The sequence below is a fragment of the Andrena cerasifolii genome, chromosome 3 (assembly GCF_050908995.1).
Source record: "Andrena cerasifolii isolate SP2316 chromosome 3, iyAndCera1_principal, whole genome shotgun sequence".
Classification (NCBI taxonomy): Eukaryota; Metazoa; Arthropoda; class Insecta; order Hymenoptera; family Andrenidae; genus Andrena; species Andrena cerasifolii.
In genome coordinates, this window is record NC_135120.1 from 20,975,372 (window position 1) to 20,998,116 (window position 22,745).

Consider the following 22,745-nt stretch of genomic DNA (forward strand, 5'->3'; position numbering starts at 1 on the left):
TTGTGATAGACCATAGACCCCTGCGCGCGTTATTTTTCCATTAAGAGAGTTGGAAAAATTTCCGGTATCGACGTTTCAATATTGCGTTGGACTTTCGACCACTTTTCGGTACTTGGATTTGGAAAATTAATAACGGCAAGTACATCGTTGGATTCTATAGTCCTTACGCTACATTTTGACGTATATAAAAAGTTCTTTACCTCGCGCTGAACTGTAAATATTAAATGTTTACTAAATGACTGCATGTAAAGGGTGGGTCCATGAGGCCTGCACCAGTGCTGAAAAGGAAGATGATACATTTGTGTGTGATTTTTGTTCATAAAATAATAAACAAACCGTATTAATCTATCCTTCTTTTACGATATTATATTTATATTTGATTATTTTCCGTAATTTTCGTGTTATCTAATGAAATATTTCCTCTTATATGTATAATATATATTTTTGTTATATTTTATTCGCAATAGTTATACCTAAAACGTATATTTCTAGATTTTAACATAAATGAATACATTTTAAATCAGAAAAATAAAGATTTTGTACGTCTACACGGTCTTCGAGTGGGTGTTCCGTCTTACCCCACCATTTCAGCGAGGCGAAGATTTCAATACCTCCGGTAAATTTCATTTTCCGTCGTTCCCAAAGATTTTTCTCAACAATGACTTTGATTTTCTTATAGTCTAAGGTCCACTGAAGACTCCTGTTGAAGTCTCGTGTCTTTTTCTCCTCCCGATTTTAAGTTACCACCCTCCAAAGTTAAGCGTTCCGTTTTACCCCACCATCCCCTACCAGCTCGATTCCAATCGAAAGGATAAACGCGGCACACAGGGACGAGAATCGTTTCATTATTAACCTTATCCTTCTCCATCGCCACTAAAAGTTTCTAAGTAACGCGTCAATACAGCTCGTTCCGCGAAACTTTCGCAATAACGAAGAATAAATTACCTCGCGTGCGTCGTAGACGGATATATCTAAGTTAATACGAGAAATGGGTCTTGCGTAATGCAAAATTCAAAAGAAGCGTTTAACTTGAAGAAGCGAAGGGGACGTTGACGTTATTCCCGCCGAGGGAAAGCTCCCAGTGGCTTACAGTTTCCACGGGCCGTCGGGAAGCTCATTTTTCTAGGCTGGCGCGGCGTCCCCGCTGCCGCGAATTTTCGAGCCGGGATAACTTCTTATTCATCACTCAAGAATTCGTTATCGACACTGCGATAAATCGTCCCGCGATGCTACCCGATCCCACCCCCTTCTGGATTCTTTCCGGTGGTTCTCCTTGCAAGGATTTCTATGGCCCTCGGGAAGAAGAAAAAGTGGTTCAACTCACCAGATAGAAATGACAGGGAACGGAGCTACTCGAGCAGAAATATTAGCCGCTGAAGTACGTAGTACAAGAAACCGGAGGGGCAAAACGTCTGTTGAATGTAAATCGCGAATCCATGAAACGCCACCAGCCGCTGCCCGATGAAGGGAGAGCAATTGGGTTAAAAGTTGCGCGAAGAATTCGTCGTTTAAGGGCAAGCAAGAATAACCGCGAACCCAATCTCCTCATTACGAAATGCAGCGTCCGAGGAACTTTGCATAGATTTTATCCCAGAGGTAATTGAAATGAATTAGGCATGCATAATGCAGAAAGTACTTGGGGGGGAAATGTTGCGGATGAAACTACTCGGGATGAAACGAGCGTTTCTTTATCCAAATGTTTATGTATGCGCATTTAACGTGTGCCGGCAGGAGTGGTTTAAATGCGCGGCGCAAATTCGTGAAGATCGACCTTAAATCTGTAATAAAACCCAAGGAGGAGTTAGAGAAGATGTTTCCAAAGTAAATACTAGATTCCAGATACTTCTCGAGCTATACGTGCAAACCGAAGTTCGCTCGAAACGATTTAAAGTTTCGAAATACAGATGAAGAAATTCCAGGGAACTTCGTGAAGAAGTTTAGAGACGGGCGACCTTTTATAATCGTACAGTTATGGATTTAGGATAGTAGAGAAAAGTTTGGTGAAAAAGAATTCGGAGTGGGCGAGGCACGTAAAGAGTGTCAGATGATAAGGTTATCAGTCATTCTACAGAAAATTCTTGGGAAATGTTCCTTTTTGCGCACATTCATCCCTCCTTTGTTCTTATCGTCCAGTGGCTAGCGAAGAAACTGGTACGTGAAAAGGTGTAGAACGTAGTTATAAATTAGAACCGCGGGTATGCGGTTTGACGTTTGTGAAAAGCGCTATAAGTGGAGGCTAGCGGAATGTCAGAGAAACACGAGCGGAATATAATCCTCGCGTACCACAGACATGTACGAATAAGGAATTTTATCTGAAGCCTGGTTGCTTTGCAAGGAATAATATTTCATCTGACTTCACAGAAGCCTATACGTCGAGTAAAATCTTACTAATGATCCTAGATATTATAATATTATCAATTTTGATGTCTAACAGCATCGCCGTGGGGCATGCCAAATCGCTCAATCTCTATCCATCGCCCCTGTGCTCGATGTAATAAGAAAGCAATCAGAATTGATGATATTCGCGTGCACGGTTCAGCAACGCGTTGAAAATGAAGAGAATGAAAAAGCGGCTTGGGTCTCGCGCGTCACTCGAATTCCCAGAGCCGAGGACGATAGAACGATACATCAACGTCACCGTGTACATCGTGGAATTTCTCGCGCGGAAAACTGGCTTCCTTTTCGCGCGCTCCCCTTTTGCCAGCACGGTGCCGTCTCTTTCCGGGTGCTTCTAAATACGCCGGCAGTCGGATCGACCCCCATTAGACGGGGTGGCCGCGCGAACCACAGCTTCGTCTCACAGAGAGCGAGCCTTTGGTGACTAATTTACTACCCTTTCGAGCGGGCTTTATGGATATTTGAGACCGGGTTTCACGGAGGTGTGCCCAAGACGCAGATATGAAGAGGAAGATAGACGGCGAGGGGAGGGTATAAAGGATGGCATGGCGGAGGGATGGCGGAGGTATATCCACGATAACGTCGGCGGCGAGGCGTGACGGAGCTAGGGTCCTACGGCTGTCGTAGTAGCTCGTGTCGAAGGGGGTTAGAACAGTTCGGTGGATGCGGTGAGACTTTATATACTACCCCTCGAACCTGAGGTTTCTGCACGCGTAACACCGCCGTGTAAAACAGATGTACCCACGTACCACGTTTGAATCTGAAATGCTCTCTACTCCCTCTACGGCGTAGGAGGTCCGTGGAGGGGTGAGAGGCATTCGGATCGACGTAAGGTCTAGGAAACGCTACTGGTAATTATGATCTGCATGTATTTGACCCAGATTCACCCCCTTCGACTTAACAGTAACCGCGTTTATCGACTGTACCGGGAAATATGCAACGCGTCGGTTGTAAAATAAATTTCGCGCTCAAAGGGCTGCTTGTGACAGGGTATCGCGTCACATCATCGGCGAGAGATAAAGGATTAAGTTCTTACGTCGTGCATTAGAGTACATTAACGCGCTGATCTACATCCGCGACACAGGAATTGAATTAGGGGCATTATCTCCCCAAAAGGTAACCGTCGCTTCAGCCGAACCTCTTATCGACCCCAACGCACCACTCTCCCGCTTTAACTCTGATAAAGTTATCAGCGCTCAACATGCGTGCCATTTGATCCGCGGCGAAAAGTGTTCCCCTATTACGATTAAAAGTTTGTTGGCGCAGCTTTGTTTCTCGCCGCGCCGCTTTCCTTGTGTAAATCAGAGCACGGCCAGAGTATACGTTTATTTCTATCGGGCGCGCAATTGACGTTTCGTCGATTCCACTGGAACTGAGATGTTGTAAAACGGACATTTCTCGGGAGAGCTCCGCGCCGTGGCGGAGCATTCGACAATCCGATTCACGCTGATTCGGTCCACTCCTTTGGGATTCCTTCGGATACTTTGATTATCCGGTTGACCCGTTTGTACTCGTCTAAGGGGGAGAGGAGATAGTGGAACAGAGTTAATCGCGTGAGATTTACATAAACCGAGAGAATCGAGGGAAAAAGATGTCAGGGTATCGTAGAAGACTGGAAATGGAAGGGAAGCGAAATTGTAAACGATTCAAATTAAATATTCAACATTTTCGAGGAAAGGGAAAAAGCCACAACTAGGGATGGAGTGCTAAATCACTAACAGTGATTTATCACAATGATCGCAGAATCACGATCACGGTCGTGAATGAAGTGACCTTGATCGTGATTTTTTTAACTTGAGTGAATTGTTTACTGGCATCGTAATTCTTGATCTTGATTGAATTATTTTTTATAAAATACTTCAATATAGCTTGTGTTGCAGTCAAAGCGTGCTAATTCAGCGAATATATACTTAGTATACACATTCATAAATAGTCAATGTGTGCACGCACTGATGTGATTGGCTGAAGTATACACATATACATTATACTTTTTAACTAAAGTGAAGAAATATTCGTTAATTTAAATAGCTCAAGAACGATTACATTGGTTCAAAATATACAACTGAGATTCTATAAGCACAATGAGGCCTTGAGAATGTTTCAAGAGAAATTAGAAATTTGGGTTATGTGGCGCGTGCAAAGAGCAGGAATGCTTTCCGCCAATCAGATCACGAAAATCGCGAATCACTTCTGCCTGCACCGATCAGAAGCGATCACGAAAATCACGAATCACTGTGAAGAATCACCGTGATTGGGAATGAACGTGATCGGATCACTCGTGATTCACAAATCACGGTTCTAGCCAACACTAGTCACAACAGATTCCACTATCGATATTTCATTCTCCCTAGGAGAGTTCATTCGGTACATCGTTATTTACGGTCGATTATCAGGGCAATGAAAAGGTTGCTGTATTCAATTAAAATCGTTGCGTTTAAAAGGAACACCTAGGGTGGGAAACGTGGAAAAGGGCGGATGGATTGACGGGACGAAGGGAAACAAAAGGAAGTGCGAGCATTTTTCGCGTCACGATGCCTGTGATAGCTTTGAAAGCGAAGTGAACCCTTGAAGGGAAACAAAATAAGTCACGACATAAGAGGGCACGAGGCGAGGGTGTCGCGAAGCTCAGCGGACGCCCCAGGCGTCAGAGAGCAAAGGGGAAATACGACAGCGGAAGCGGCGTGTTGAAGGGCGCGAAGAGCAGGTACGATAATGAGGGGGAGAAAGGGAGACGCGTACACCAGCCGTGGCGGGGAAAAAATCTTATAGAATGGCGAGGCACAAACGGATAACGGGGCGAGCCGCAACGGGGTGAAAACTTCTCTAATTATTCATGCGGCGGGGATGTTCCTCGTTTGTATTGTTCCACAAATTACCTTCTTTTCATTTCGATGCTACGCGCGATCAACTCCCTCTCCATTCCGCCTTTGTTCGTTGCTCACCACCCCGTTGCAGAATTTCAAAGTGTATTTCACGGAAGCCTCGGATGGAAGGAAGGCCAGAGAGGCCGAGCCAGGAATGATAGTTGGCTTTACCATATATCCGATGACGGGGGCTCGAAATGACAAAGGTAAAAGGGTCAAGCAAAGAGTGGAGAATATCAGGACATAAAGGGCCGCACACTGGAGGACTGGAAAGCGTATAAATAAAACTGAGAAATAAGCGGAGCTGCTTCATTTTCCTGAGCACTTTCGTGCAATATAGCCCCTTGTACGCTTTTAATACCTGCTATCTCAATAATCGGGACGATACACAGAGCTTCGCCATGAATAAATACTTCATAATGGAATACTAAAAGCATTATATTCCAGTGACCTCCGTCAAAATACGAAAGTCTGTTATATCCCCATAAAAAAACTTCAAAAAAGTAAAACAATTACGACAAGTACATGAAATCAAATAAATCACAAAAAATAGAAGATAACGATTGCAATATAAAAAAAGATGTGAAATCAAAATAAGCTGCAAGTACATAAAGGTGCTTTCCAACTGCGCTTAAGACGACACAACTAACATATCGCGGACATTTTAATGAACCCATCAAAAAGAATCTCATTTAAAGACATTGTCGTAAATTAATAGCTTTACAAAATTAATGATATACAAAAATTTCGCCAATTATAACAATAGCTATTTATACAAGGAAAAATTGTATTACATAATATTAAGCAGATATATTTTTATACAAATAAATATTTTATTCAAAATACTTGCAGCTCATTTTGATTTCACATCTTTTTTTATATTGTAATTATTATTATCTTCTACTTTTTGTGATTTATTTGATTTCATGTACTTGGCGTAATTTTTTTACATTTTTAAAGTTTTTTTATGGGGATCTCACTTCTTTTTACAAAGATAATTTGCATAGGGAATGACTCCAGATAATTTTTAATATTATAACTTACAAATTATCACGGGACAGAATTAAGGATAAATCCAGTCACAGCATCATTTTACGCTTCGATTCATATTTGTAAAAACACGTTTATAACTTGGTTATAACTTGACAGTAAGCTGTCAAAATTTGGAATAGATTGCATAGTCAAGATGGCAATTGACGAACGAAACATGTGTTAGTTTCTGTTGGCTGAAAGTGTGCGTGTAACGCGTATACGTATTATACCGACGAAAAATTTCTTAAACAAGAAGAATCAGAAGAAAAATCTTACCGTTTCTGACAGATCCATGGGACGATATTACGATATCTCTGTCATGCGTGGACCGATTTTATTGAATTTGGTCTTGATCGAAAGCTTATGTGCGGTTTACATAAGAAAAATGCCTTTAAATTTAGAAAATATTGCAGGCGTGAACAGATATTAATGAAATAAGTTTCATGTTAGGCTGGAATAGCCGTGCAACGAGTAAATGATAGCGGTAGCGACAGTCGACATATACAGGGTGTCTTCCACGTACTTGGCGTCGAAACGCAACCGCGTCTGTAGATTCTTCAATTACGAAAAAGTACTTCTTTAAACGAGAAAGCACGACCGTCATTTTTTACTTCGTGTCTGTATACCACCGACGCTCGAAACGGGTGCTTTGTTCTCCCCCCGATACGCGTCGACTTTGCATTTGCATGAAGTCTCGGGGTTGGGGGAGGGATATTAACAAGTTCGCTGTAATAATTGGTTATTTATGCGACCGCTCGCAATAGTTGGTTTCGGAGAACCGCCGCGTAGCAATAAACCGTGGACATTTCTATTGAAGCGGTGTTTCCAAGCCTCCCCTAAATCTCCCCCAATGAATCCGATAATGAACCGCATCAACATCCATGAATTCACTTGTGGCCGCCTCTCTATCTTAATCTCCGAGCCCCGAAACAATATCCTCAGCTGCGGCCAAACATCCCCACGAAGCTATTCCAGTCGGAGGGCAGATCATCCCCTGTCCAAGCACGAAGAAAGTGTCCCCGGTGTTTACCTGAGGGCGAACGGTAATACCAGCGAACGGAGAGAGAGAAGAGGAACGGAAGGAAGGGTGGGAATGGGAGGCCGATGACACAGAACGGCGAATCGAGAAGGAGATAGTTAGGGTGTCGAGGGTGAACGAAAGGGTGACGAGGGAAAGAGAGGACTGACGGAACGGCGAAAGGGAGGGAGAAAGAATGATCGGCTGTCGGAAAGGTTGGTAGGAGAGCGAACGAGAGAGCGAGGGCGACGCGCTGGTCGGCTGGAGGGTTCCGTGTGGTGAGGCGAGCGAAATGGGGGGGAGGGAGCACGGAGAGAGGTGGAGGTTTCGAATGGTTCAGTTGTAGCGGTACCGCGGCTCCGGTCGCACGTGTGCCTCCGTGTTTTCGCGTGGTCGCGTGTTTTCATTCGCGCGTGTGTACCCCTCGGTCCGTCTCGCTCTCACCCTTGCTCGCTGCGCCTCGATCGCCCACGAACAAGCCCCCTTGGCTTCGACCCCGCTCTTTCTCTATCTCTCTCCCTCTCCTCCTCCTCTCTCTCTCTCTCTGTCTCGCACACAGCGGACGGCCGCGTGACGTCTGACCAAGCACGAGGTTCTTCTACTAGCGCGGCGCGCCTCTTCTCGCGGAAGTTTGCCTGGCCTCCGTTTCCTTGGCTCCACCGTTCGCAATGCAGAATTCCCGCGAGAGGTCAAAGTTCCGTACGGTCACGTCGACCACCCTGCGGCGGCGATAAACGCGAGGAACGCCGGTCCCCGTGATCTCGACTACGACGGAGAATCAGGGTGGCCGTACCACGGGCATCGATCGCCGGATAGATTGCTGGAGGAGTTAGCAGGGCGTTTTAGAAGACGCGGAGAGATCGGTGACATCAGCCGGCCGCGGGATCGCCGGGGGATATTCGGCTTACCGAGCGATTAGTGGGGGAGAAAGGTGACGTCGCTGCGAGGACAGAGCGAAAGGTAAACAAGTTTTGCAAACGGATCGATTGATCTGGAACGAGATGTCGAACGTTGCGGAAACACCGGCGAAGCCTGCGTAATCCTGGAGGAAATTCCGCGAGCCGTCTTGTGAGTAAACCTTGCCTCCTTGGCCAGCTTGCCGACGGCACACGGTTATAAATGTGACGGGCGTGGGTTGAAATCGACGACGCGTGGAAGGATCGACGAATGTGCGACGAGGGATCCCGTTGATCGGTGGACACCGCAGGATCGATCGCCAGATGATATCGCGCGCACCGTGCGCGTGCCGGCGCGCCGGTGCGCCGGTGCACGAGCGGGCAAACTGAATTTAATGTTATGGTAACGTGAATCGATCGCAGTATATACCCGGAGCCTCTCCATCACGGTATCCCGTGTCCGTGCGTGCACGGTAACGGCCATCGTAAAAGCTCCGCGAAGAAGGTGAAAAAGTAATTGAACTATCGGATCGGAGGTTCCCCGCTGAATCTCCGGGCAGAAATTACCTCTGCGAGGCTCTCGCCGGCCTTTCGTTCGCGATAAACAGCGCGTCGGTTAGTTGGCGCGAAATTTCCCGTGTGTGTGCTTTCCGATGGCCCGGATAGGGCGCGATCCATCGAATCGATCGTCGAAAACTTCAAAGGCCGCGGTGTAAACGGCGCCGCAAGGAAAAAAGGGTGAAAACCGTGGCCCGTGGCCACAGCGTTCGCGTTGACCCGAACCGATCCTTCCTCGGGACACGTGCTAATACATCGACGGCAGTTTCGAGGCGATCAATCAGCGGAAGGAGTCCCCTGAGCGTTCAGTATATCCGGCCAGGAGAGGAAGGCGGGAGACGAACGTCTTTCGTTATTAAACTTCACCGGCTGAACTTTGATGCATCGTTGTAATATTAATCTTACAATGCCGAGAACCTCGGAGCCACTGGTCGATCCGATTCGATACAATTGATCGCGCGGAGGATCGCCCATGAACGGCACACCTGTTTCGAAAGCGGCGCATCCACGGGGCCCCGGTGGAACTTTATTAGAATCTAAGCTCATCGAATCGATCCGCCACGATATATTTAACGTAGCAGCGTTTCAGGCGCATCCCTTTAATCGTGCTATTTTGGAAGAGAGGGTCGAGATCGCGAACCGCATAGAGTATTCCCAGAACCTGCGCGGCACGTATTTGCCGGTAATTTCGAGGCTGTACGTGACGGGATAGATTTTCGGATTCGTGTGGCGAGCTTGCCAGGCCGTCTCCTATTTGCCTGGATCGTTACACCGCGATCGACGCGGCGAGGTCAGTGTTCGCGACGTGAATTTTTGCCGTAACGGAGGAAACCCTACTGAGCCGCGAGGAGGAATGCCTGCGAAGGTGTGAAGGGGCAGAGGAAGAGAATAACGAGAAGTCTGTTCGCCTCGTCGCTCGACCCGCCGTTGTATTTATACACACCTATGACGCCGCGACGATTCCCTCGAAGGATGATTAAACGAGAAATCTGTGCCATTCGCGAGCGGGAGGACTGACGCCCGTACGTTCCTCGGACGGATCTGGAATCTACAGGTCAAGAAATTCGGGATCAACGACTTCGGAAAGCAGTAGGAAGTTCGCCGGTGCCTGTCGATGAGACGCAGGCAAACAGCGCGGCTGTGAAGCCGATGAAACTGGCAACTGTTGTCTGAACAGTTACGAAAATAGCTCGCGATAAAAGAAGGTCCCTTTGCAATCATTGCCATTCTCGTAAGGGCGATTGGGTTACAAATCGACGCCCTGGACGAGCAACGGAGGCGCAAGCGTGAACTGTTGTCCGGGAAGTAATCCGACTACTCGATTCCGCGTAATTCAAAGAATCCTGGGAGTAAACAGAGGTGCCGAGAGGTGACGCGTGTGGACGAAGTTTCCGCGGGGGAGGTACGCGATGCTTGTAATCGAAGACTCTTCGCTCGAAATCAGCCCGGTCGGAAGCAATTCCAGAAAATAAACAAGTTCGCTTGCAAGCACTCGATGCACCGACTGCCACTGAAGTTGATCAGAGCAGTGTAACAGACACGGAGATGTCCGTTTAACGGATCGAGCTATTGGGAAGTAATCGCTCGGTTGGAAGAAATTTCGCTGCAAATATTACCTTCAAACGGCGCTTCTTTGCTGGAAGATTTCAATGGTGTGCGGACATAATAATCTAAATGAAGAGCGCGAGATAAAAGTGTACCTAAAGGACTCTCCTGTCTCTTCCGAGGCGCTGAACAAATCACTCGAACGTGCACAGCGAAAGAATCTACAGAGAAGACGTCATCAAACAGTGTGACGGCAAGGAGCGCGCACGACGGCGTATTTGTCGCGATCGTGTTGCCATCGAGATCCACAGGATCTTCCGTCGTCCACGAGCGGGGCTAATCCTTAGCCGCGTGAACTTTCGATCGTTCATAATTCCCGTGGCGGGAGGAAAAGGAACGGGCTCGGTTGCGCCAAGATTAGAATTCGTACGTGGATTTCGTGGCTGATTAATCGCGTTTACAGCGCGGGTCGCGTGCTAACGATCCTCGACTGGCGGGCCGAGTGCTCAGGATAGCGGAGGATGGATTAGAGGCTGTTCCAACACGAGCGGCTCGATTTGTGCGCCGTGCTCCGCGGCCTGGAAGTAATCCGCGGGACCGTTCTCGAATCGAGCGTCGCGTATCGGTTCCGTTGGTGAGCGGGAAGAGGTTAGCGATAAAGGGGAAACAGAGAAAGGGGTGGAGAGAAAGGCGGTGGAACGGCGCTAGCTCGGCGAGCGAGGGAGAAGCCTGTGCCGCGATCGAAGTTAGTACCTAAGCCTCGAACGGTGGTGCGAGTAAAACCCGGACGGGGGTGTGATTAGACGGGAATAATGAGTGCGGAATGCTTGACGCCGCGACGTCCCGATGAGAAGCCGATCCCGACAGAGTTTCGGGGATCGTCGCGTGGCTAAGTAGACTGGTGGCGCGGGAATGGTGCGGAAGTAGGTTTTCTTTCTTCCGGCTTTGGTGCTGGAGAGGCGGCGCACGAGTGGCCCAGAAGAGGACGATGATGTCTAGACAAAGCAAAGACCCCGTGCAGAAGTGCCACTCGGACCCGGGCGCTGCAAGTACCGCCGGTACTCCTTGCAGCCCGGGTAAGCGAATTTCCCGCAGACTTGTGCCCGGGATCCCGAGTTCTTCCAACACGCGCAAGTGTGTCCTCACCTTGGACGGCTATAGCTACGTGATCGGTGAGTACAGAGGAACGATAAGGGCCGAACTCCTATCATTCAGGGGTGGGGGGTGAACGCGGAGGCGCTCCTTATCTCTCCTTCTCGACCGCGTGGCGCGTGCAAAGTATTATCGTCGCTACGTCACACGACCCCGCGGAGTTTTAATCCCTCCTGCTGAGAATCTTTCTCGTCCGCATATCTATCGGCCGGCTGATCACCGCGGTAGATTTCGCGGCTCGATCGGCCGCGATTTTCGTTCGATAATGCGCGATTGCCCGGGTTGCGGGTGAGGCCCGAATGAAGTTGAACGACGATCACGGGGCCAACGAGGTAGCTTCCTCTTTTTATTGCGGCGTTCCGTGCCGTAAAGACGTTCGTTCGTTATCGCGACTCGCCGATTCGTAACGATCAAAAGTTTCCTGCTCGGATTCCGCGCCGGAACGTCTTACTACGGCGCGTCCCGTTCCCCTCGCCCGTGAATCAGTCCCTTTTTCGCGCGAGCACGCACGGAGACGGTAACGACGAGCCCGTAATTACTGCGCGCCCGTAAATTGCACCCGCGCCTACTTACCCTCGTGTAACCGCCGCGTTGCCGCGCTGCTCTGCCTTTCACCCTAATTAGACGGGGCACGCGTAACCGCTCGTCCGCCGGCGACGAGGAGCTGTCGCGGAAAACCTGCGCGAGCTTAATTAATCGGGAAGAACGTGCGAATGACTCGGCAGACGAGGCGCGTGCAAAACACTCTTGAATTCAGCGGAGCACGCCTCGCGCGTGGATTCCCATTGAATCGCCTAACGAACACTGCCCATTCGTTATCACTCGCCTCTGAAATGCACTGTTAGGCGAGCCTCGACGTCATTACACGTATTTCGATGCTGTATCAACGGAATTCTCCGGGAAAATGCGTCTCTGTTCGTTCGTTATTATTCAGCGCCAGATAATTATTTGCTCTGCCTGGAATTATTCCCTATTGTACCCGAGACTCATTGTAATAGGCGAGATCCCGGAGTGCCTTTAAGGGTGGGATTTTCGTGGAAGCGCGCAGTCACGTGGACACCGGATTTGTAGCTTTAGTAGTCAAACTCTTAATGACTTCATTCGATCTCTTTGATACGTCGATTCCGGCAAGAAGCCCCGGTGCATTGTTCTTCCCGAAAATGTAGCTTTAAGAGCTGCTCGACGCGCGAAATAAACTCGCGGAGGGGCGAACATTTAATGCCACCCCGCTGATACATTCCTGTCGCTTTCGGGAGTGTTTCGAAGATATTAGAATTCCTCTGTTACCGTCCTGATTCGCTTAGAGTTCATGTACATTGAACTTTGTTCGAAACGAATCTATTTGCGGCGCGCGTAACTACGTCGCCCAACGACGGCGAGAACTGCACGTGTTCGTTAAAAACGGAAGAAAAAGAGAAAAGGGGAGAAGAAAGGGACATTTGCATCGCGTGCAACGTAGCCGCGAGAACTTACGAGGAAATATTTTTAACGTAAGAACATGCACCGCGGCGCACGAAATTGCGAAACCCCTGAGACGAAGTGATTTTATCATTCTCGTAGTTGCAGGTGGTAGTCTAGCATTCCTCTTTATGCGTGCTCAGTGGTAACGACCGCGTTTTATTGTATTTTCTTTCCCGCCCGTTGCAAATTAACTCGCGGACGTTGCAGCCATTCTGCTGGAAGAAGAATCTCGCGTCACAACTCGTTGAGTTTTCTTTATTCGCCGACGGGACGAGTTTTCTGCGGATGAACAACGTCCCTTTAGAAGACTCTCAATTTCGCCAATGTTCCGTGCCTTCATTGACAATTACGCAGCATTGCTCCGTGAGGTATTGGGTTAATATCCTTTGCAGCATCGGTGATTCGATCAAATGAAGATACTATTATATCAGCCATCCGCTGAATAAGTTTCCATGGCATCTTCGTGGTCTCCGTCAGTTCTTCCTCAATTAATTGCTCCTTGTCGATTCTCTCCAGAGCTTAACGAAGTTCCTGCGAGTTCGGGACAAAGATGTTATCGTCGTTTTAACAAGCCGAATTAATGCGACTTGGCGAGTTCTCTCGTTGCAAGGCGCTCTGCTACGATCAGACAAAGGATCAGTCTCTTGATTAGTCAAATCACAGATATCACACTGGCCGTGTCCGCGGTCCACACAGATTCTGTTTTTACAGGTCCGTGGACGCGTTCGGGGGTTGCTAAACCGATACGATGCTACCTGCCCGTCGCCCGAAGCAGCGAAACCCGCTGCGCCCGCTCCGGGCAGTATTATCTCTTCTTTTTAAACGAATGAGACTCGACGATATTGCGCGTAAGAAATCCGGTTAGAAATCCGGTCCGTTCGATTTGGACCAGGTAAAAGGGGGAGTTACGCCACGTCGATCGCAATAGTTCGGAAAAAGTTTCGTAACTTTCAAATACGGTGGATTCTCAGTGATGGATGGAAACATCATCGGTGCGAAATTCAGGAGACACAATGTTCTGACTTTCTACATTAATATTAGTAACGCATATTCCATGCTTGTAATTAAGCTGGATTTTACCCGACGTGTTAATTAAGCGATGCATTCTGCACGATGCATTACGATGTTTGCTTCCGATAGAGCACGACACTCGCGATGCTCGGGCGCGAAAGAAGGAGATGGAAGGGAAACGAGTGTACAAATACTCGTGGAATTCGCGGAGCTGTTTAATGAGGATTATGTAAGCATGAATGATTATCACGCGATACTCCGTGTACTTATCTCATTCGTGGCATCATCGCGGTAAAAAGTACGTGCTTTTTCTTATGCCCCTGAGATATGCATGCGGGTGATCGTCGATCGGTGACGCAACTCGAAAGTAACTGTCATTAAAACGTGTTGGGCAAGCACCGACGAAAGCATCGTCGGATTCGATGGGACCCCTGGTACTTAGTTTTAAATTTAAGGAATTCAATCCGTGAGAAAGTTCGCCAACTGTACACCTCAACTTGGCGGTTAAAGATTCCGCGAAGCCCGCTTGAACGTATGATGTCCTTTTAAGGGGATTGGAGTTCGAAAGCTCGAAAAGTTCGTTCTCCTTCATTATAAAGTTAAATACACGCTTGACCAGCCGACGCCAGTCGAATATATTCCTGAGGAACTTGCGAGCCTTATTACAAGACGCCGTCGTTAACCGTGACACTAGTGCCGGAGGAAGGTGAAAACTTTATTAATCGCCGCTGCTTCGCTGTACACTTGTATCTCAAGGGCAGAGGATAGGAGTATCGCTTGAAGCGAGTCCCGAAAGAGGCGTAGGTACAGACGTAGTTACAGTAACTGCTTCGCAATTGGAGGTTCCGCTTCGTTAAATAACGATTATCATACATCGTCTCGGGGTCCTCTTAATTACATTCCCTCACTGTTAATCAGACCCCCCGGCGATTTTAAATACGTCGCTTCGATAGACTTTCTCATCGAATTCTTTATTACTGGAACATGTATAGTCTATGGTGGTTTACTCGAGGGCTGCTGTTTACTGTGTACGAAGTTAAATTGCCGCGCTAAGGATGCCAATTAATTAGAACACTTGAATAGTCAGCAGGCTCAATGAAAGTTTGCAATTTAGTAGTTTGAAGTTCGTTATGAAATCAGATCACTCGTGCTGAACTTAAGTAGACTTGGCTCATTACAAGCTACAATCTCGTGCGATCATTATGACGCTATTTCAGTGTTAGCTTGAAATTTTCTTGCACGACGCAGCCTGCCACCGGGTTCAGAACTGAATCGCAGCTCCTTCCCACCGATTCGTAAAACGGTTCGCAAAAACTCGCACGCCATCGACCGTAATCAACTGCTCCAAGGGCGGAGAAGAATACGCTTCGTTAAATAGTTCCATGGGCATGCTAGAAGGGGGGAAATGTGCTTTATACGGTGCGGGGAAGTTTTCCTGGGTGGACTTAATATTTTTCAATGAAGGTCCGCCTGGAAATTGATGGGTCATGATTGCGCCATCAAAACCCCCACACCCGTGACAACCGTACGACGCCATAATTTCATATAAGTCGTCAAGTTACTTTATTGCGTCTACGAAAATTTACCGCCTCGAATCTACGCGTTGCATCCTCCCAACCTCCTCCGTCGTTGGCTTTTTGTCTCTCGTCGTTCTGATGTCGCAGAAGGCTGACTAGCCACGAAACTTGCGGTGGCTACCCACCGTACCCTTCTTCTTTTTTTTGGCCTGTTCTGGGAAGAAATTCTGTAGCTAGCACAGAGCTAATAGGCTCCTTTAAGGGATGATTTTCTCGAAGCTTTGTCGGTGTCATTCTTTTGCGCCGAGAAGCGGAGCGAGTTCGCTGGAGAGCTCTCGATTACATTGGGTAATCTGGATATTGTCTTCGATACAGACACTATCGCGTGTCACGGCGTTCAGCATTTTCACGCTGTCGCTTCAAGGGCGCTGATCAATTGACCAACGAAACGACCGTGAACGATGGATTAAATTGGAGGCGACTGCCGTTCGTGGACCGCCGTCTTGGCCCCGGACGTTATCGTCGGATTCAATTTAGAGAGTTGATGCAGTCAACTAAAACTATTTCGGCCCGGAAGTTAAGACTATTAGTTCTCCTTGTGCGCAACGTTCCGTTTGATCTTGATCGTGAGTCCAGCAGAACTTGGTTCAATGTTTCCTGTCCGTTATTGTCCAAGGGTTGCGCGCTGTTAATTGCCATCAGACGTTTACCGTGTTGTAGGAAGGGAATGGAAATCAGTGTAAACTGACCGCGATTAAACTCGATAGGGTTTAACGTGCTTGGGAATATTTTTTCTAAACTGTCCTTCCAATCTCGCCAACCTCGATCCATGGTAACCAAAATGAACCGAACTCGAGGCAAAACTAGGATGCCGAAGGTTTCGGATTAGTTAAGTTTCGATCTTATGGTAGGGTAAAATAGTACAATAAGTACAGAATGAAGTAGCTCTTGTTTGAACTAACCAGGACCTCGAAGTAAAAGAAAAGCCCAGGGGAAAGTCGAGTCGGAGTTAAATAAAATTTCGTTGCGCGGTTCATAGAATGTGAAAAATCTAGCTACTATTCGGGCTACTTTGGAAGCGAACGAAAATTCAGATTAACCGTCTAACTTTTGATTGAAGGACTTTTATACACAGGCGAAGTGACATTTTCGGCGGTACACTTTTAAACACGAATTACTTGCTCCCACAGCCCTCGCCTGTATAATGCTAGGGTTTGGATGAATATATTACTTCGATATTCCCTCGGAGTGTCCGAGGACCCCTTTATTATACGAACTTTATTATTCCACCACCTTCGGAGTCGTAAACCCACGAGGACGTGGCCCGGTGCCGAGGAATATTGCTACCTTCGATTCTCACGTTTCCATGTTTGATGCTCAAAGGCAACGGTTCAAGGGCGGCAATCAATTAACTGCGCGTAGATATTAGATTGCAGTTGAAATTGGAAATTCCCATTTATCGGTAATGGAACAAGCCTCTCGAATTCAACAATACCAGTGCGCTGTCGTTTCATTTCCTGACAATCCGACGAACGCAGTGACGGTACAGAAGCCTGCCCTCTCCCCAAAAAGCGTTGCCTGTCGCGGTGATTCTGGTAATCTAGCATCTACTCGCGTGTGCTTTGCGCAACTTCCCTCTTCCTAATATTCTCCTGGCTCGAGATTTACCATGCTCTCTACTACCACAGCATCTGTAATCCAGATCCGCGATTAGAATTTACCCCTGTGTGCTTAGATGAAGAGAAACCGGTACTCTTTATGGTCCAGAGGAAGAAACGACTTCCTGCCACTACAAATTATTTTTTCAAATTCTTCTTCTTTCACAGACAGCTCTCCGATAAATTTTCGCTTACTCAGAGACTTACAAGACTCATTTAGTCATTTCGAATCGTTTAACGAAATGAATTTATATATATATATATATATATAATATATAATAATATATATAATATATAATAATATATATAATATATAATAATATATATATAATATAATAATATATATATAATATATAATATATATATATTCCACGCTTATTTTTTTAAAAGCCTTTAAATACCTCTATGCATTCGAAGCCAGTGTTCTAGTCGTTCACAAGGATTCACGTTTAATTATCAACACGACTGATTGAACAGAAAATTGTGCCAGAAAATTCAAACGAATTTTTCTCCTAACTTGAAGACACGTAATTTGCGAAGTAGACACAGGTTTGTAATAGCGACAAGGGGACTGATGCACGCGCGGAACTTTTGCTTCCTTGGAGCAAGTGGGGAGTTCGCAGCGACTGGAACAGACACCATTTCAGCCAGCACGAAAATGTCAAAGAAGAAAATTGCGATTCCCTGTTGTATCTCGGAATCGTTGGTACGGTCGTGAATGTAAATTACAGTTACACTTTCTCCTCGCGAGACTGGGTAAAATAAAAACGGTCGGTGGTAAAATACGCTGCGGTAAAATGCGCCGCGAGAAGCGCGCGCGCGTTTCTGTTCCCCGAAGATATTGCAACGTTAAGAAAAAAATTTGCACCGCGCAATACCTGAAGTCGCCCGAGCATCGTAACTTGCCGCCGACGAAGGGGTTCAATTATTCCTTCGCGCAGATTAAACCGTAAAGCCCGTGTCGCGTACACACACGCTTGTTATTCAGACAAACGTCATTGAAAATATCGAATTTCAGCCGGCGCAGTTTTAATATCCATCCTGTTTGCTTTTATTTTTACCGAAGGATAGAAATAATGTTTACAGTGTTTCTATTAGATTTTTCTGCCGTAGGTATCACGTTCACGTTGCCTCGCGATAAATCATTTCACTCATATCGCATGATCTCTGCAAAGAAAAGTTCATCTGCGAGCTGGCGCATGTCACTTTCTTTCAGTCAAGAAGCTATTAAAAATCGTGCGAATCGAGTAGTAATGGGCGAGGCTGAAAATTTGAAAAATTTTCTAATTTTAGTTGAGAAAGATCTATTAGGAAAATAAACTCGTCAGGTGGTAATATACTTGGGAATGTTCTTCCACTTTAATTGCGAGGTTTATTTAGTCGAGAAAGCAATATCTGCAGATTTTGTTGTACCTAATGTAATATTTAACAAAAATCTACTGTGCAAAGATCCTGTAAAGCGTGAATAGGAAGTCCTGCAGCAGCGCAGCTTGCGAGAACGATCTGCCGAAAGGGCACATTTGTCGACGGTACGACGAAATTTCATATTGACCATTTCACGATATTAATTATACCTAGAACTCCATTAAGAATTATATTAATTCTCCCGGCACAAATTAAACGCGTATTCCGATCTTAATATTCTTACTTGATGGAATATTCTCCATCTGAGAACAAACTCGCGCTGTTACTAAAAATAACGAAATAATGAAACGGTGCAGTCTTCATTTCCCAGTATTTCATAACGAAGGCAAAGTAATTTGAATCACGTTGCATTATTTGTAAAGCACGGCACAGGGCTTTATATTCTCTTCGTTAGGTATAACTGAACGTAACGCTGTGAAATTTATTACATCGCTCTTTAGTTGAAAAAGTAATGTAGTTTTGTGTTATTTCTGTTTATTCGAAGCTGCGCTCTATCCACGCTCATCTCGACGATACTTTGAATGAAATGATGATTAGCTAAATTGAACTCAGCCTTTCAAGTGTAAACATACATTTTTGTTACAGGTCTATTTTGTACAGAATCTAAGTAGTGGTACGAGACTACTATAGATTCTACAGACCCGCAAATATCGTTAAAAAAAGACCTCGCATTACAGCAATTGCGCTCGCTGGTTCGTTAAATCGTCCGGTATGCTCTAAACGTACTAATAACTTCATCCTGCAATTTTCATTCATCGGATCGTTTACGCTCTTATGTCTCAATACCCACACATGCTAATTTCGTACTTGGATCTTCTAAAGTTAGCACAGTGATAACATTGTCTAACATTGATCCTTCTTATTTGTAGAAGCGTTTAATTCCTCTCAAGTCTAAAATTACTTCCTTGACCTTTGAACGTCAGGCAATCGTGGACCCTGTCTTATCGAACATATTTACTGATACATTATAAAGGAAACCCAACTTTAACGGTGCACACTCAAATATCATCTTCAAATATCGTCACATTTCGATCTTGCATAACAATTCGTGTCCTGCATATCCGAATAATCTCAGTTTCCACGGATCCTTTGACAGGCTAAATCTCGTTAATCGAATCGCGGGTAGGAGGGAGGGGAACCGCTGGAAGCTCGGATTCCTATAAGTACCTCTATCACGGCCGATTCCAAAGAAGCTCCGAAGCACCGGATGCTTCAATCCTCGCGGGTCCTTCTATTCGCAGCATCGTCTAGTCATCCATACTTTAGTATCCACTCGAAACGTCACGGCGCGTAGGCTTCCCGTATTCCTCCGTGACCCATCGTTTCCCACTCGCGGTTACGTGTGAATTAATCGAAGGGTCGCACCAAGGGATGGGCCGGCGAGCTCCGTTCGCTCGATGACGGGGCCGGCCGTACAGAGCGACGTTCTATATTTCCGTGACTGGAGGTGTGGATCGAGGTGTCGTGGGAAGCCGGCGAAAAAGCCTGGCGAGAGAGAGAGGAGGACGGAAGTAGCCGAAGGGAAACCTATAGAATGGAGGAAGTTAGAGAAAAAGGCAGTCGTGTAATCTTCTTCGGCGCAACGTTGCTTCTGTGGGCGTACGTGCAGGTACACCTGTACTCGGGCACGCTCACGTCCACCGCACGACCTGTAAAGAAAAGAGGGACCCGCTTTACAATGTACTTTCGCGTATAGGACGCCATCCTCGCGGAAGCTGGCTGAATTCTTCCTTTTCCGTCGCGTTAGTCGAATATGCTTTGACGCCTCGCCTTAGAACGCTCGAGTTCAATTACCAGATGGGAGGGGGACAATTCAGTGAGTACCGATTAAAATTTCGCTCCTATAGAAGTGGGATCTGGAGCGTTCGAAATTGGAACGTGTTCTTTGACGTCTCAGAAGGAACGATTGGACGGAGGCTTTGGGATCTTTTGCGCCATGGAACTGCTATTGGAAAGTGCCATTATTCTCGATGGGGAATGGCGTCTTACTAGATGGAAGTCGCTGCTACAACATTTATCCAACGAATCGTGGCAATCTTTCATGATTTGTTTCGCCCAGGCTGAGAATAGGTTATTAGCAGTCCACTTCGACCAGACGCGGCGGATCCGATCGCTTGACCCCGATACCAATCGAACCTGGATTCATTGGCTGGGCTCCCCTACACCTGTTCTCGGTCCGGTGGATTTTTATTATTACAGAAATCACGCGACTGCCAATTTAGCGACGCCCATTGTCACCAGATAGCAATCGACGCTTCCGTCCACTCCCGTGGCTCGATCGTTAATTGGATAATATCGAGCGACGCGTTTCAACCGGGGTCGGGAATCTCGCGCTATTTCGCCCCTCTTCGGCAACAAACAATGCGAGACAATGCGAAGTTCGTTCGTTCGTTCGTTCCTTCTGTCATTGCAACGTGCGCGATGCACTAAGACACGACCGACGACAGCGGGGGCGTTAATTCGAAACAAATCCCGACACCGATTCTGCAGCAGACTGCGTGTACGGACTTCGATCGGAATCTCGTCGTCGCTCGTCACGAACAAGCTGTTAAAAGACGCAAGACTTTCGCGAACGTTTTCCCTCGCGTCATCAATTTCCCCGGGGGAATCGCGGACAGAATATTCTCGAGCGGCGGCGCACGCCAATCGCGTATTTCCTCTGACGTACGATAAAATCGGGGAATCTAGCGCGGGACTGCGAGATCCGAGCCGAGGGCTGTAGTCGTAAAGCAGCCGTAGAAGGAAGGGAAAAGTCAAAGGGTAATGGCCGTGTTGATACAGTCGCGCCAATCCAGTTATCCCTGTGACATTTCCATTCACCCTTCTAATGTTTTCCTAAGGTTCGCACTGTTCAATTCCCGGCGCCAATTGTTTCTTAAGGGATCAAACAGCTGCTGCGAGTTTCGTGAGAGCGCAACGCGCAAGTAGCCAGCTTCCGTTTTACATAATTCTGCGCGTTATGCGAAACTAGACAGAGATTCCTATCGAAGGTATCCGCAACAGACATTCCTCTACAACCCCGAACGCAAAACTACGAAATTAACGAGTAACACCAATATTTTTTATGTATAATATGCAACGGTATATATATGAAACGCGTGGTAAGACACATTTTGTTTCTTCCGTATTTTGTATTATATAATAAACAAAATTCTTAATTATTTTTGGTGCTTTTACTTTAAAATAGACCAATTTAACATTACCACGCTTTTGATATATATATATACCGTTGGATATTATACATAAAAAATATTGGTGTTTCTCGTTAATTTCGTATTTCTGCGTTTGGTTCCAAACTTATTGCCAGGGGTTGTATTTAATTTTAACAGCGGCGGAGGGTCTGCTGCTTTCGACTAACTCTCCTAAATATGGTCCATTGAGTTTTTTCCTTTAACGCGGTTACCGCCGCGAATTTGGCCGGGCAGATGCGCTCGAATCCCCCGCAGAGAGTTCGACAACAACGTCTCGATCGATCGGGGAGAAGCGACGCTTTCACGTGCAGTTACGTCCACTTTCTTCTTCGTGATTTGCCCTGGTGGAAGACGAACGACAGCAATGCGCCGTGTCCTCGAACAGTGGGAAGATAGGTTCGCGTTATTCGGCGGCGTTCATCTCGCGGGTGCCATCGAGGAATGCCCCGGTCACCTCGAAAGAGCTTTCGTTGCTTGGTTAAACCGGCCACAGGAGCTCGGAACTCCGATTGGCCAGCAAAACGAGCGCATCGACAACGGACGACTAAACTTGGAAGAGAATTCTACGTGCACCGCATTGTTCGCATCACGACCGGCTGTGCAACTGGGATTTGTCCTATTACGATTCTCTCGAAGCGTTTGCCTTTAACTCGGTCCTTTTTTCAAGCGGTTCACTTTGCTCTGAGCGTTGCAATTCGTTAATCCTCGCCCTGAATCTCTCTGGATTTAGGCATGATTTTCACTGTTCATTCGGTCTAATCAATTCGGAAAGATAGCGGTTGCGTATACATACGTTTCAGATCTAATCGTCTATATTTTCAAGTCCACCTATATTTTCAATCGAATTATTATATATTTTAAAGCTAGTTCTTGGACGTGTCAAGAAATGTTTGTATAGTTGACGAAGAGAGTGTCAGGAATTTAAGGTAAAGGTACCAGTAGTTGACCAATTTTCAGAAAAACGTGCAAGATTAGGTTTCTAGGAGTGACGATCTGTTGAAAAAATGTGCAGTTGACGTG

At 46.7% G+C, this 22,745-nt stretch overlaps 1 protein-coding gene across 11 annotated transcripts in view; it reads left to right on the forward strand.

Moving 5' to 3' along the window:
• The window catches only part of LOC143366726 (dual specificity calcium/calmodulin-dependent 3',5'-cyclic nucleotide phosphodiesterase 1A), a 143,083-nt gene that overhangs the window by 61,540 nt on the left and 58,798 nt on the right, over positions 1-22,745 (forward strand). The window contains exon 1 of one of the 11 annotated variants that reach the window (XM_076808033.1): positions 7,555-11,482. The exons of 5 other annotated variants lie outside the window; for them this stretch is intronic. In XM_076808033.1, the coding sequence (XP_076664148.1) occupies positions 11,299-11,482 (184 nt within the window). In that variant the 5' untranslated portion in view covers positions 7,555-11,298. Of the gene's footprint in view, positions 1-7,554; positions 11,483-22,745 lie in introns of those variants that run through there. 5 more of the 11 variants (XM_076808034.1, XM_076808039.1, XM_076808044.1 and 2 more) reach the window with 5 other exon arrangements.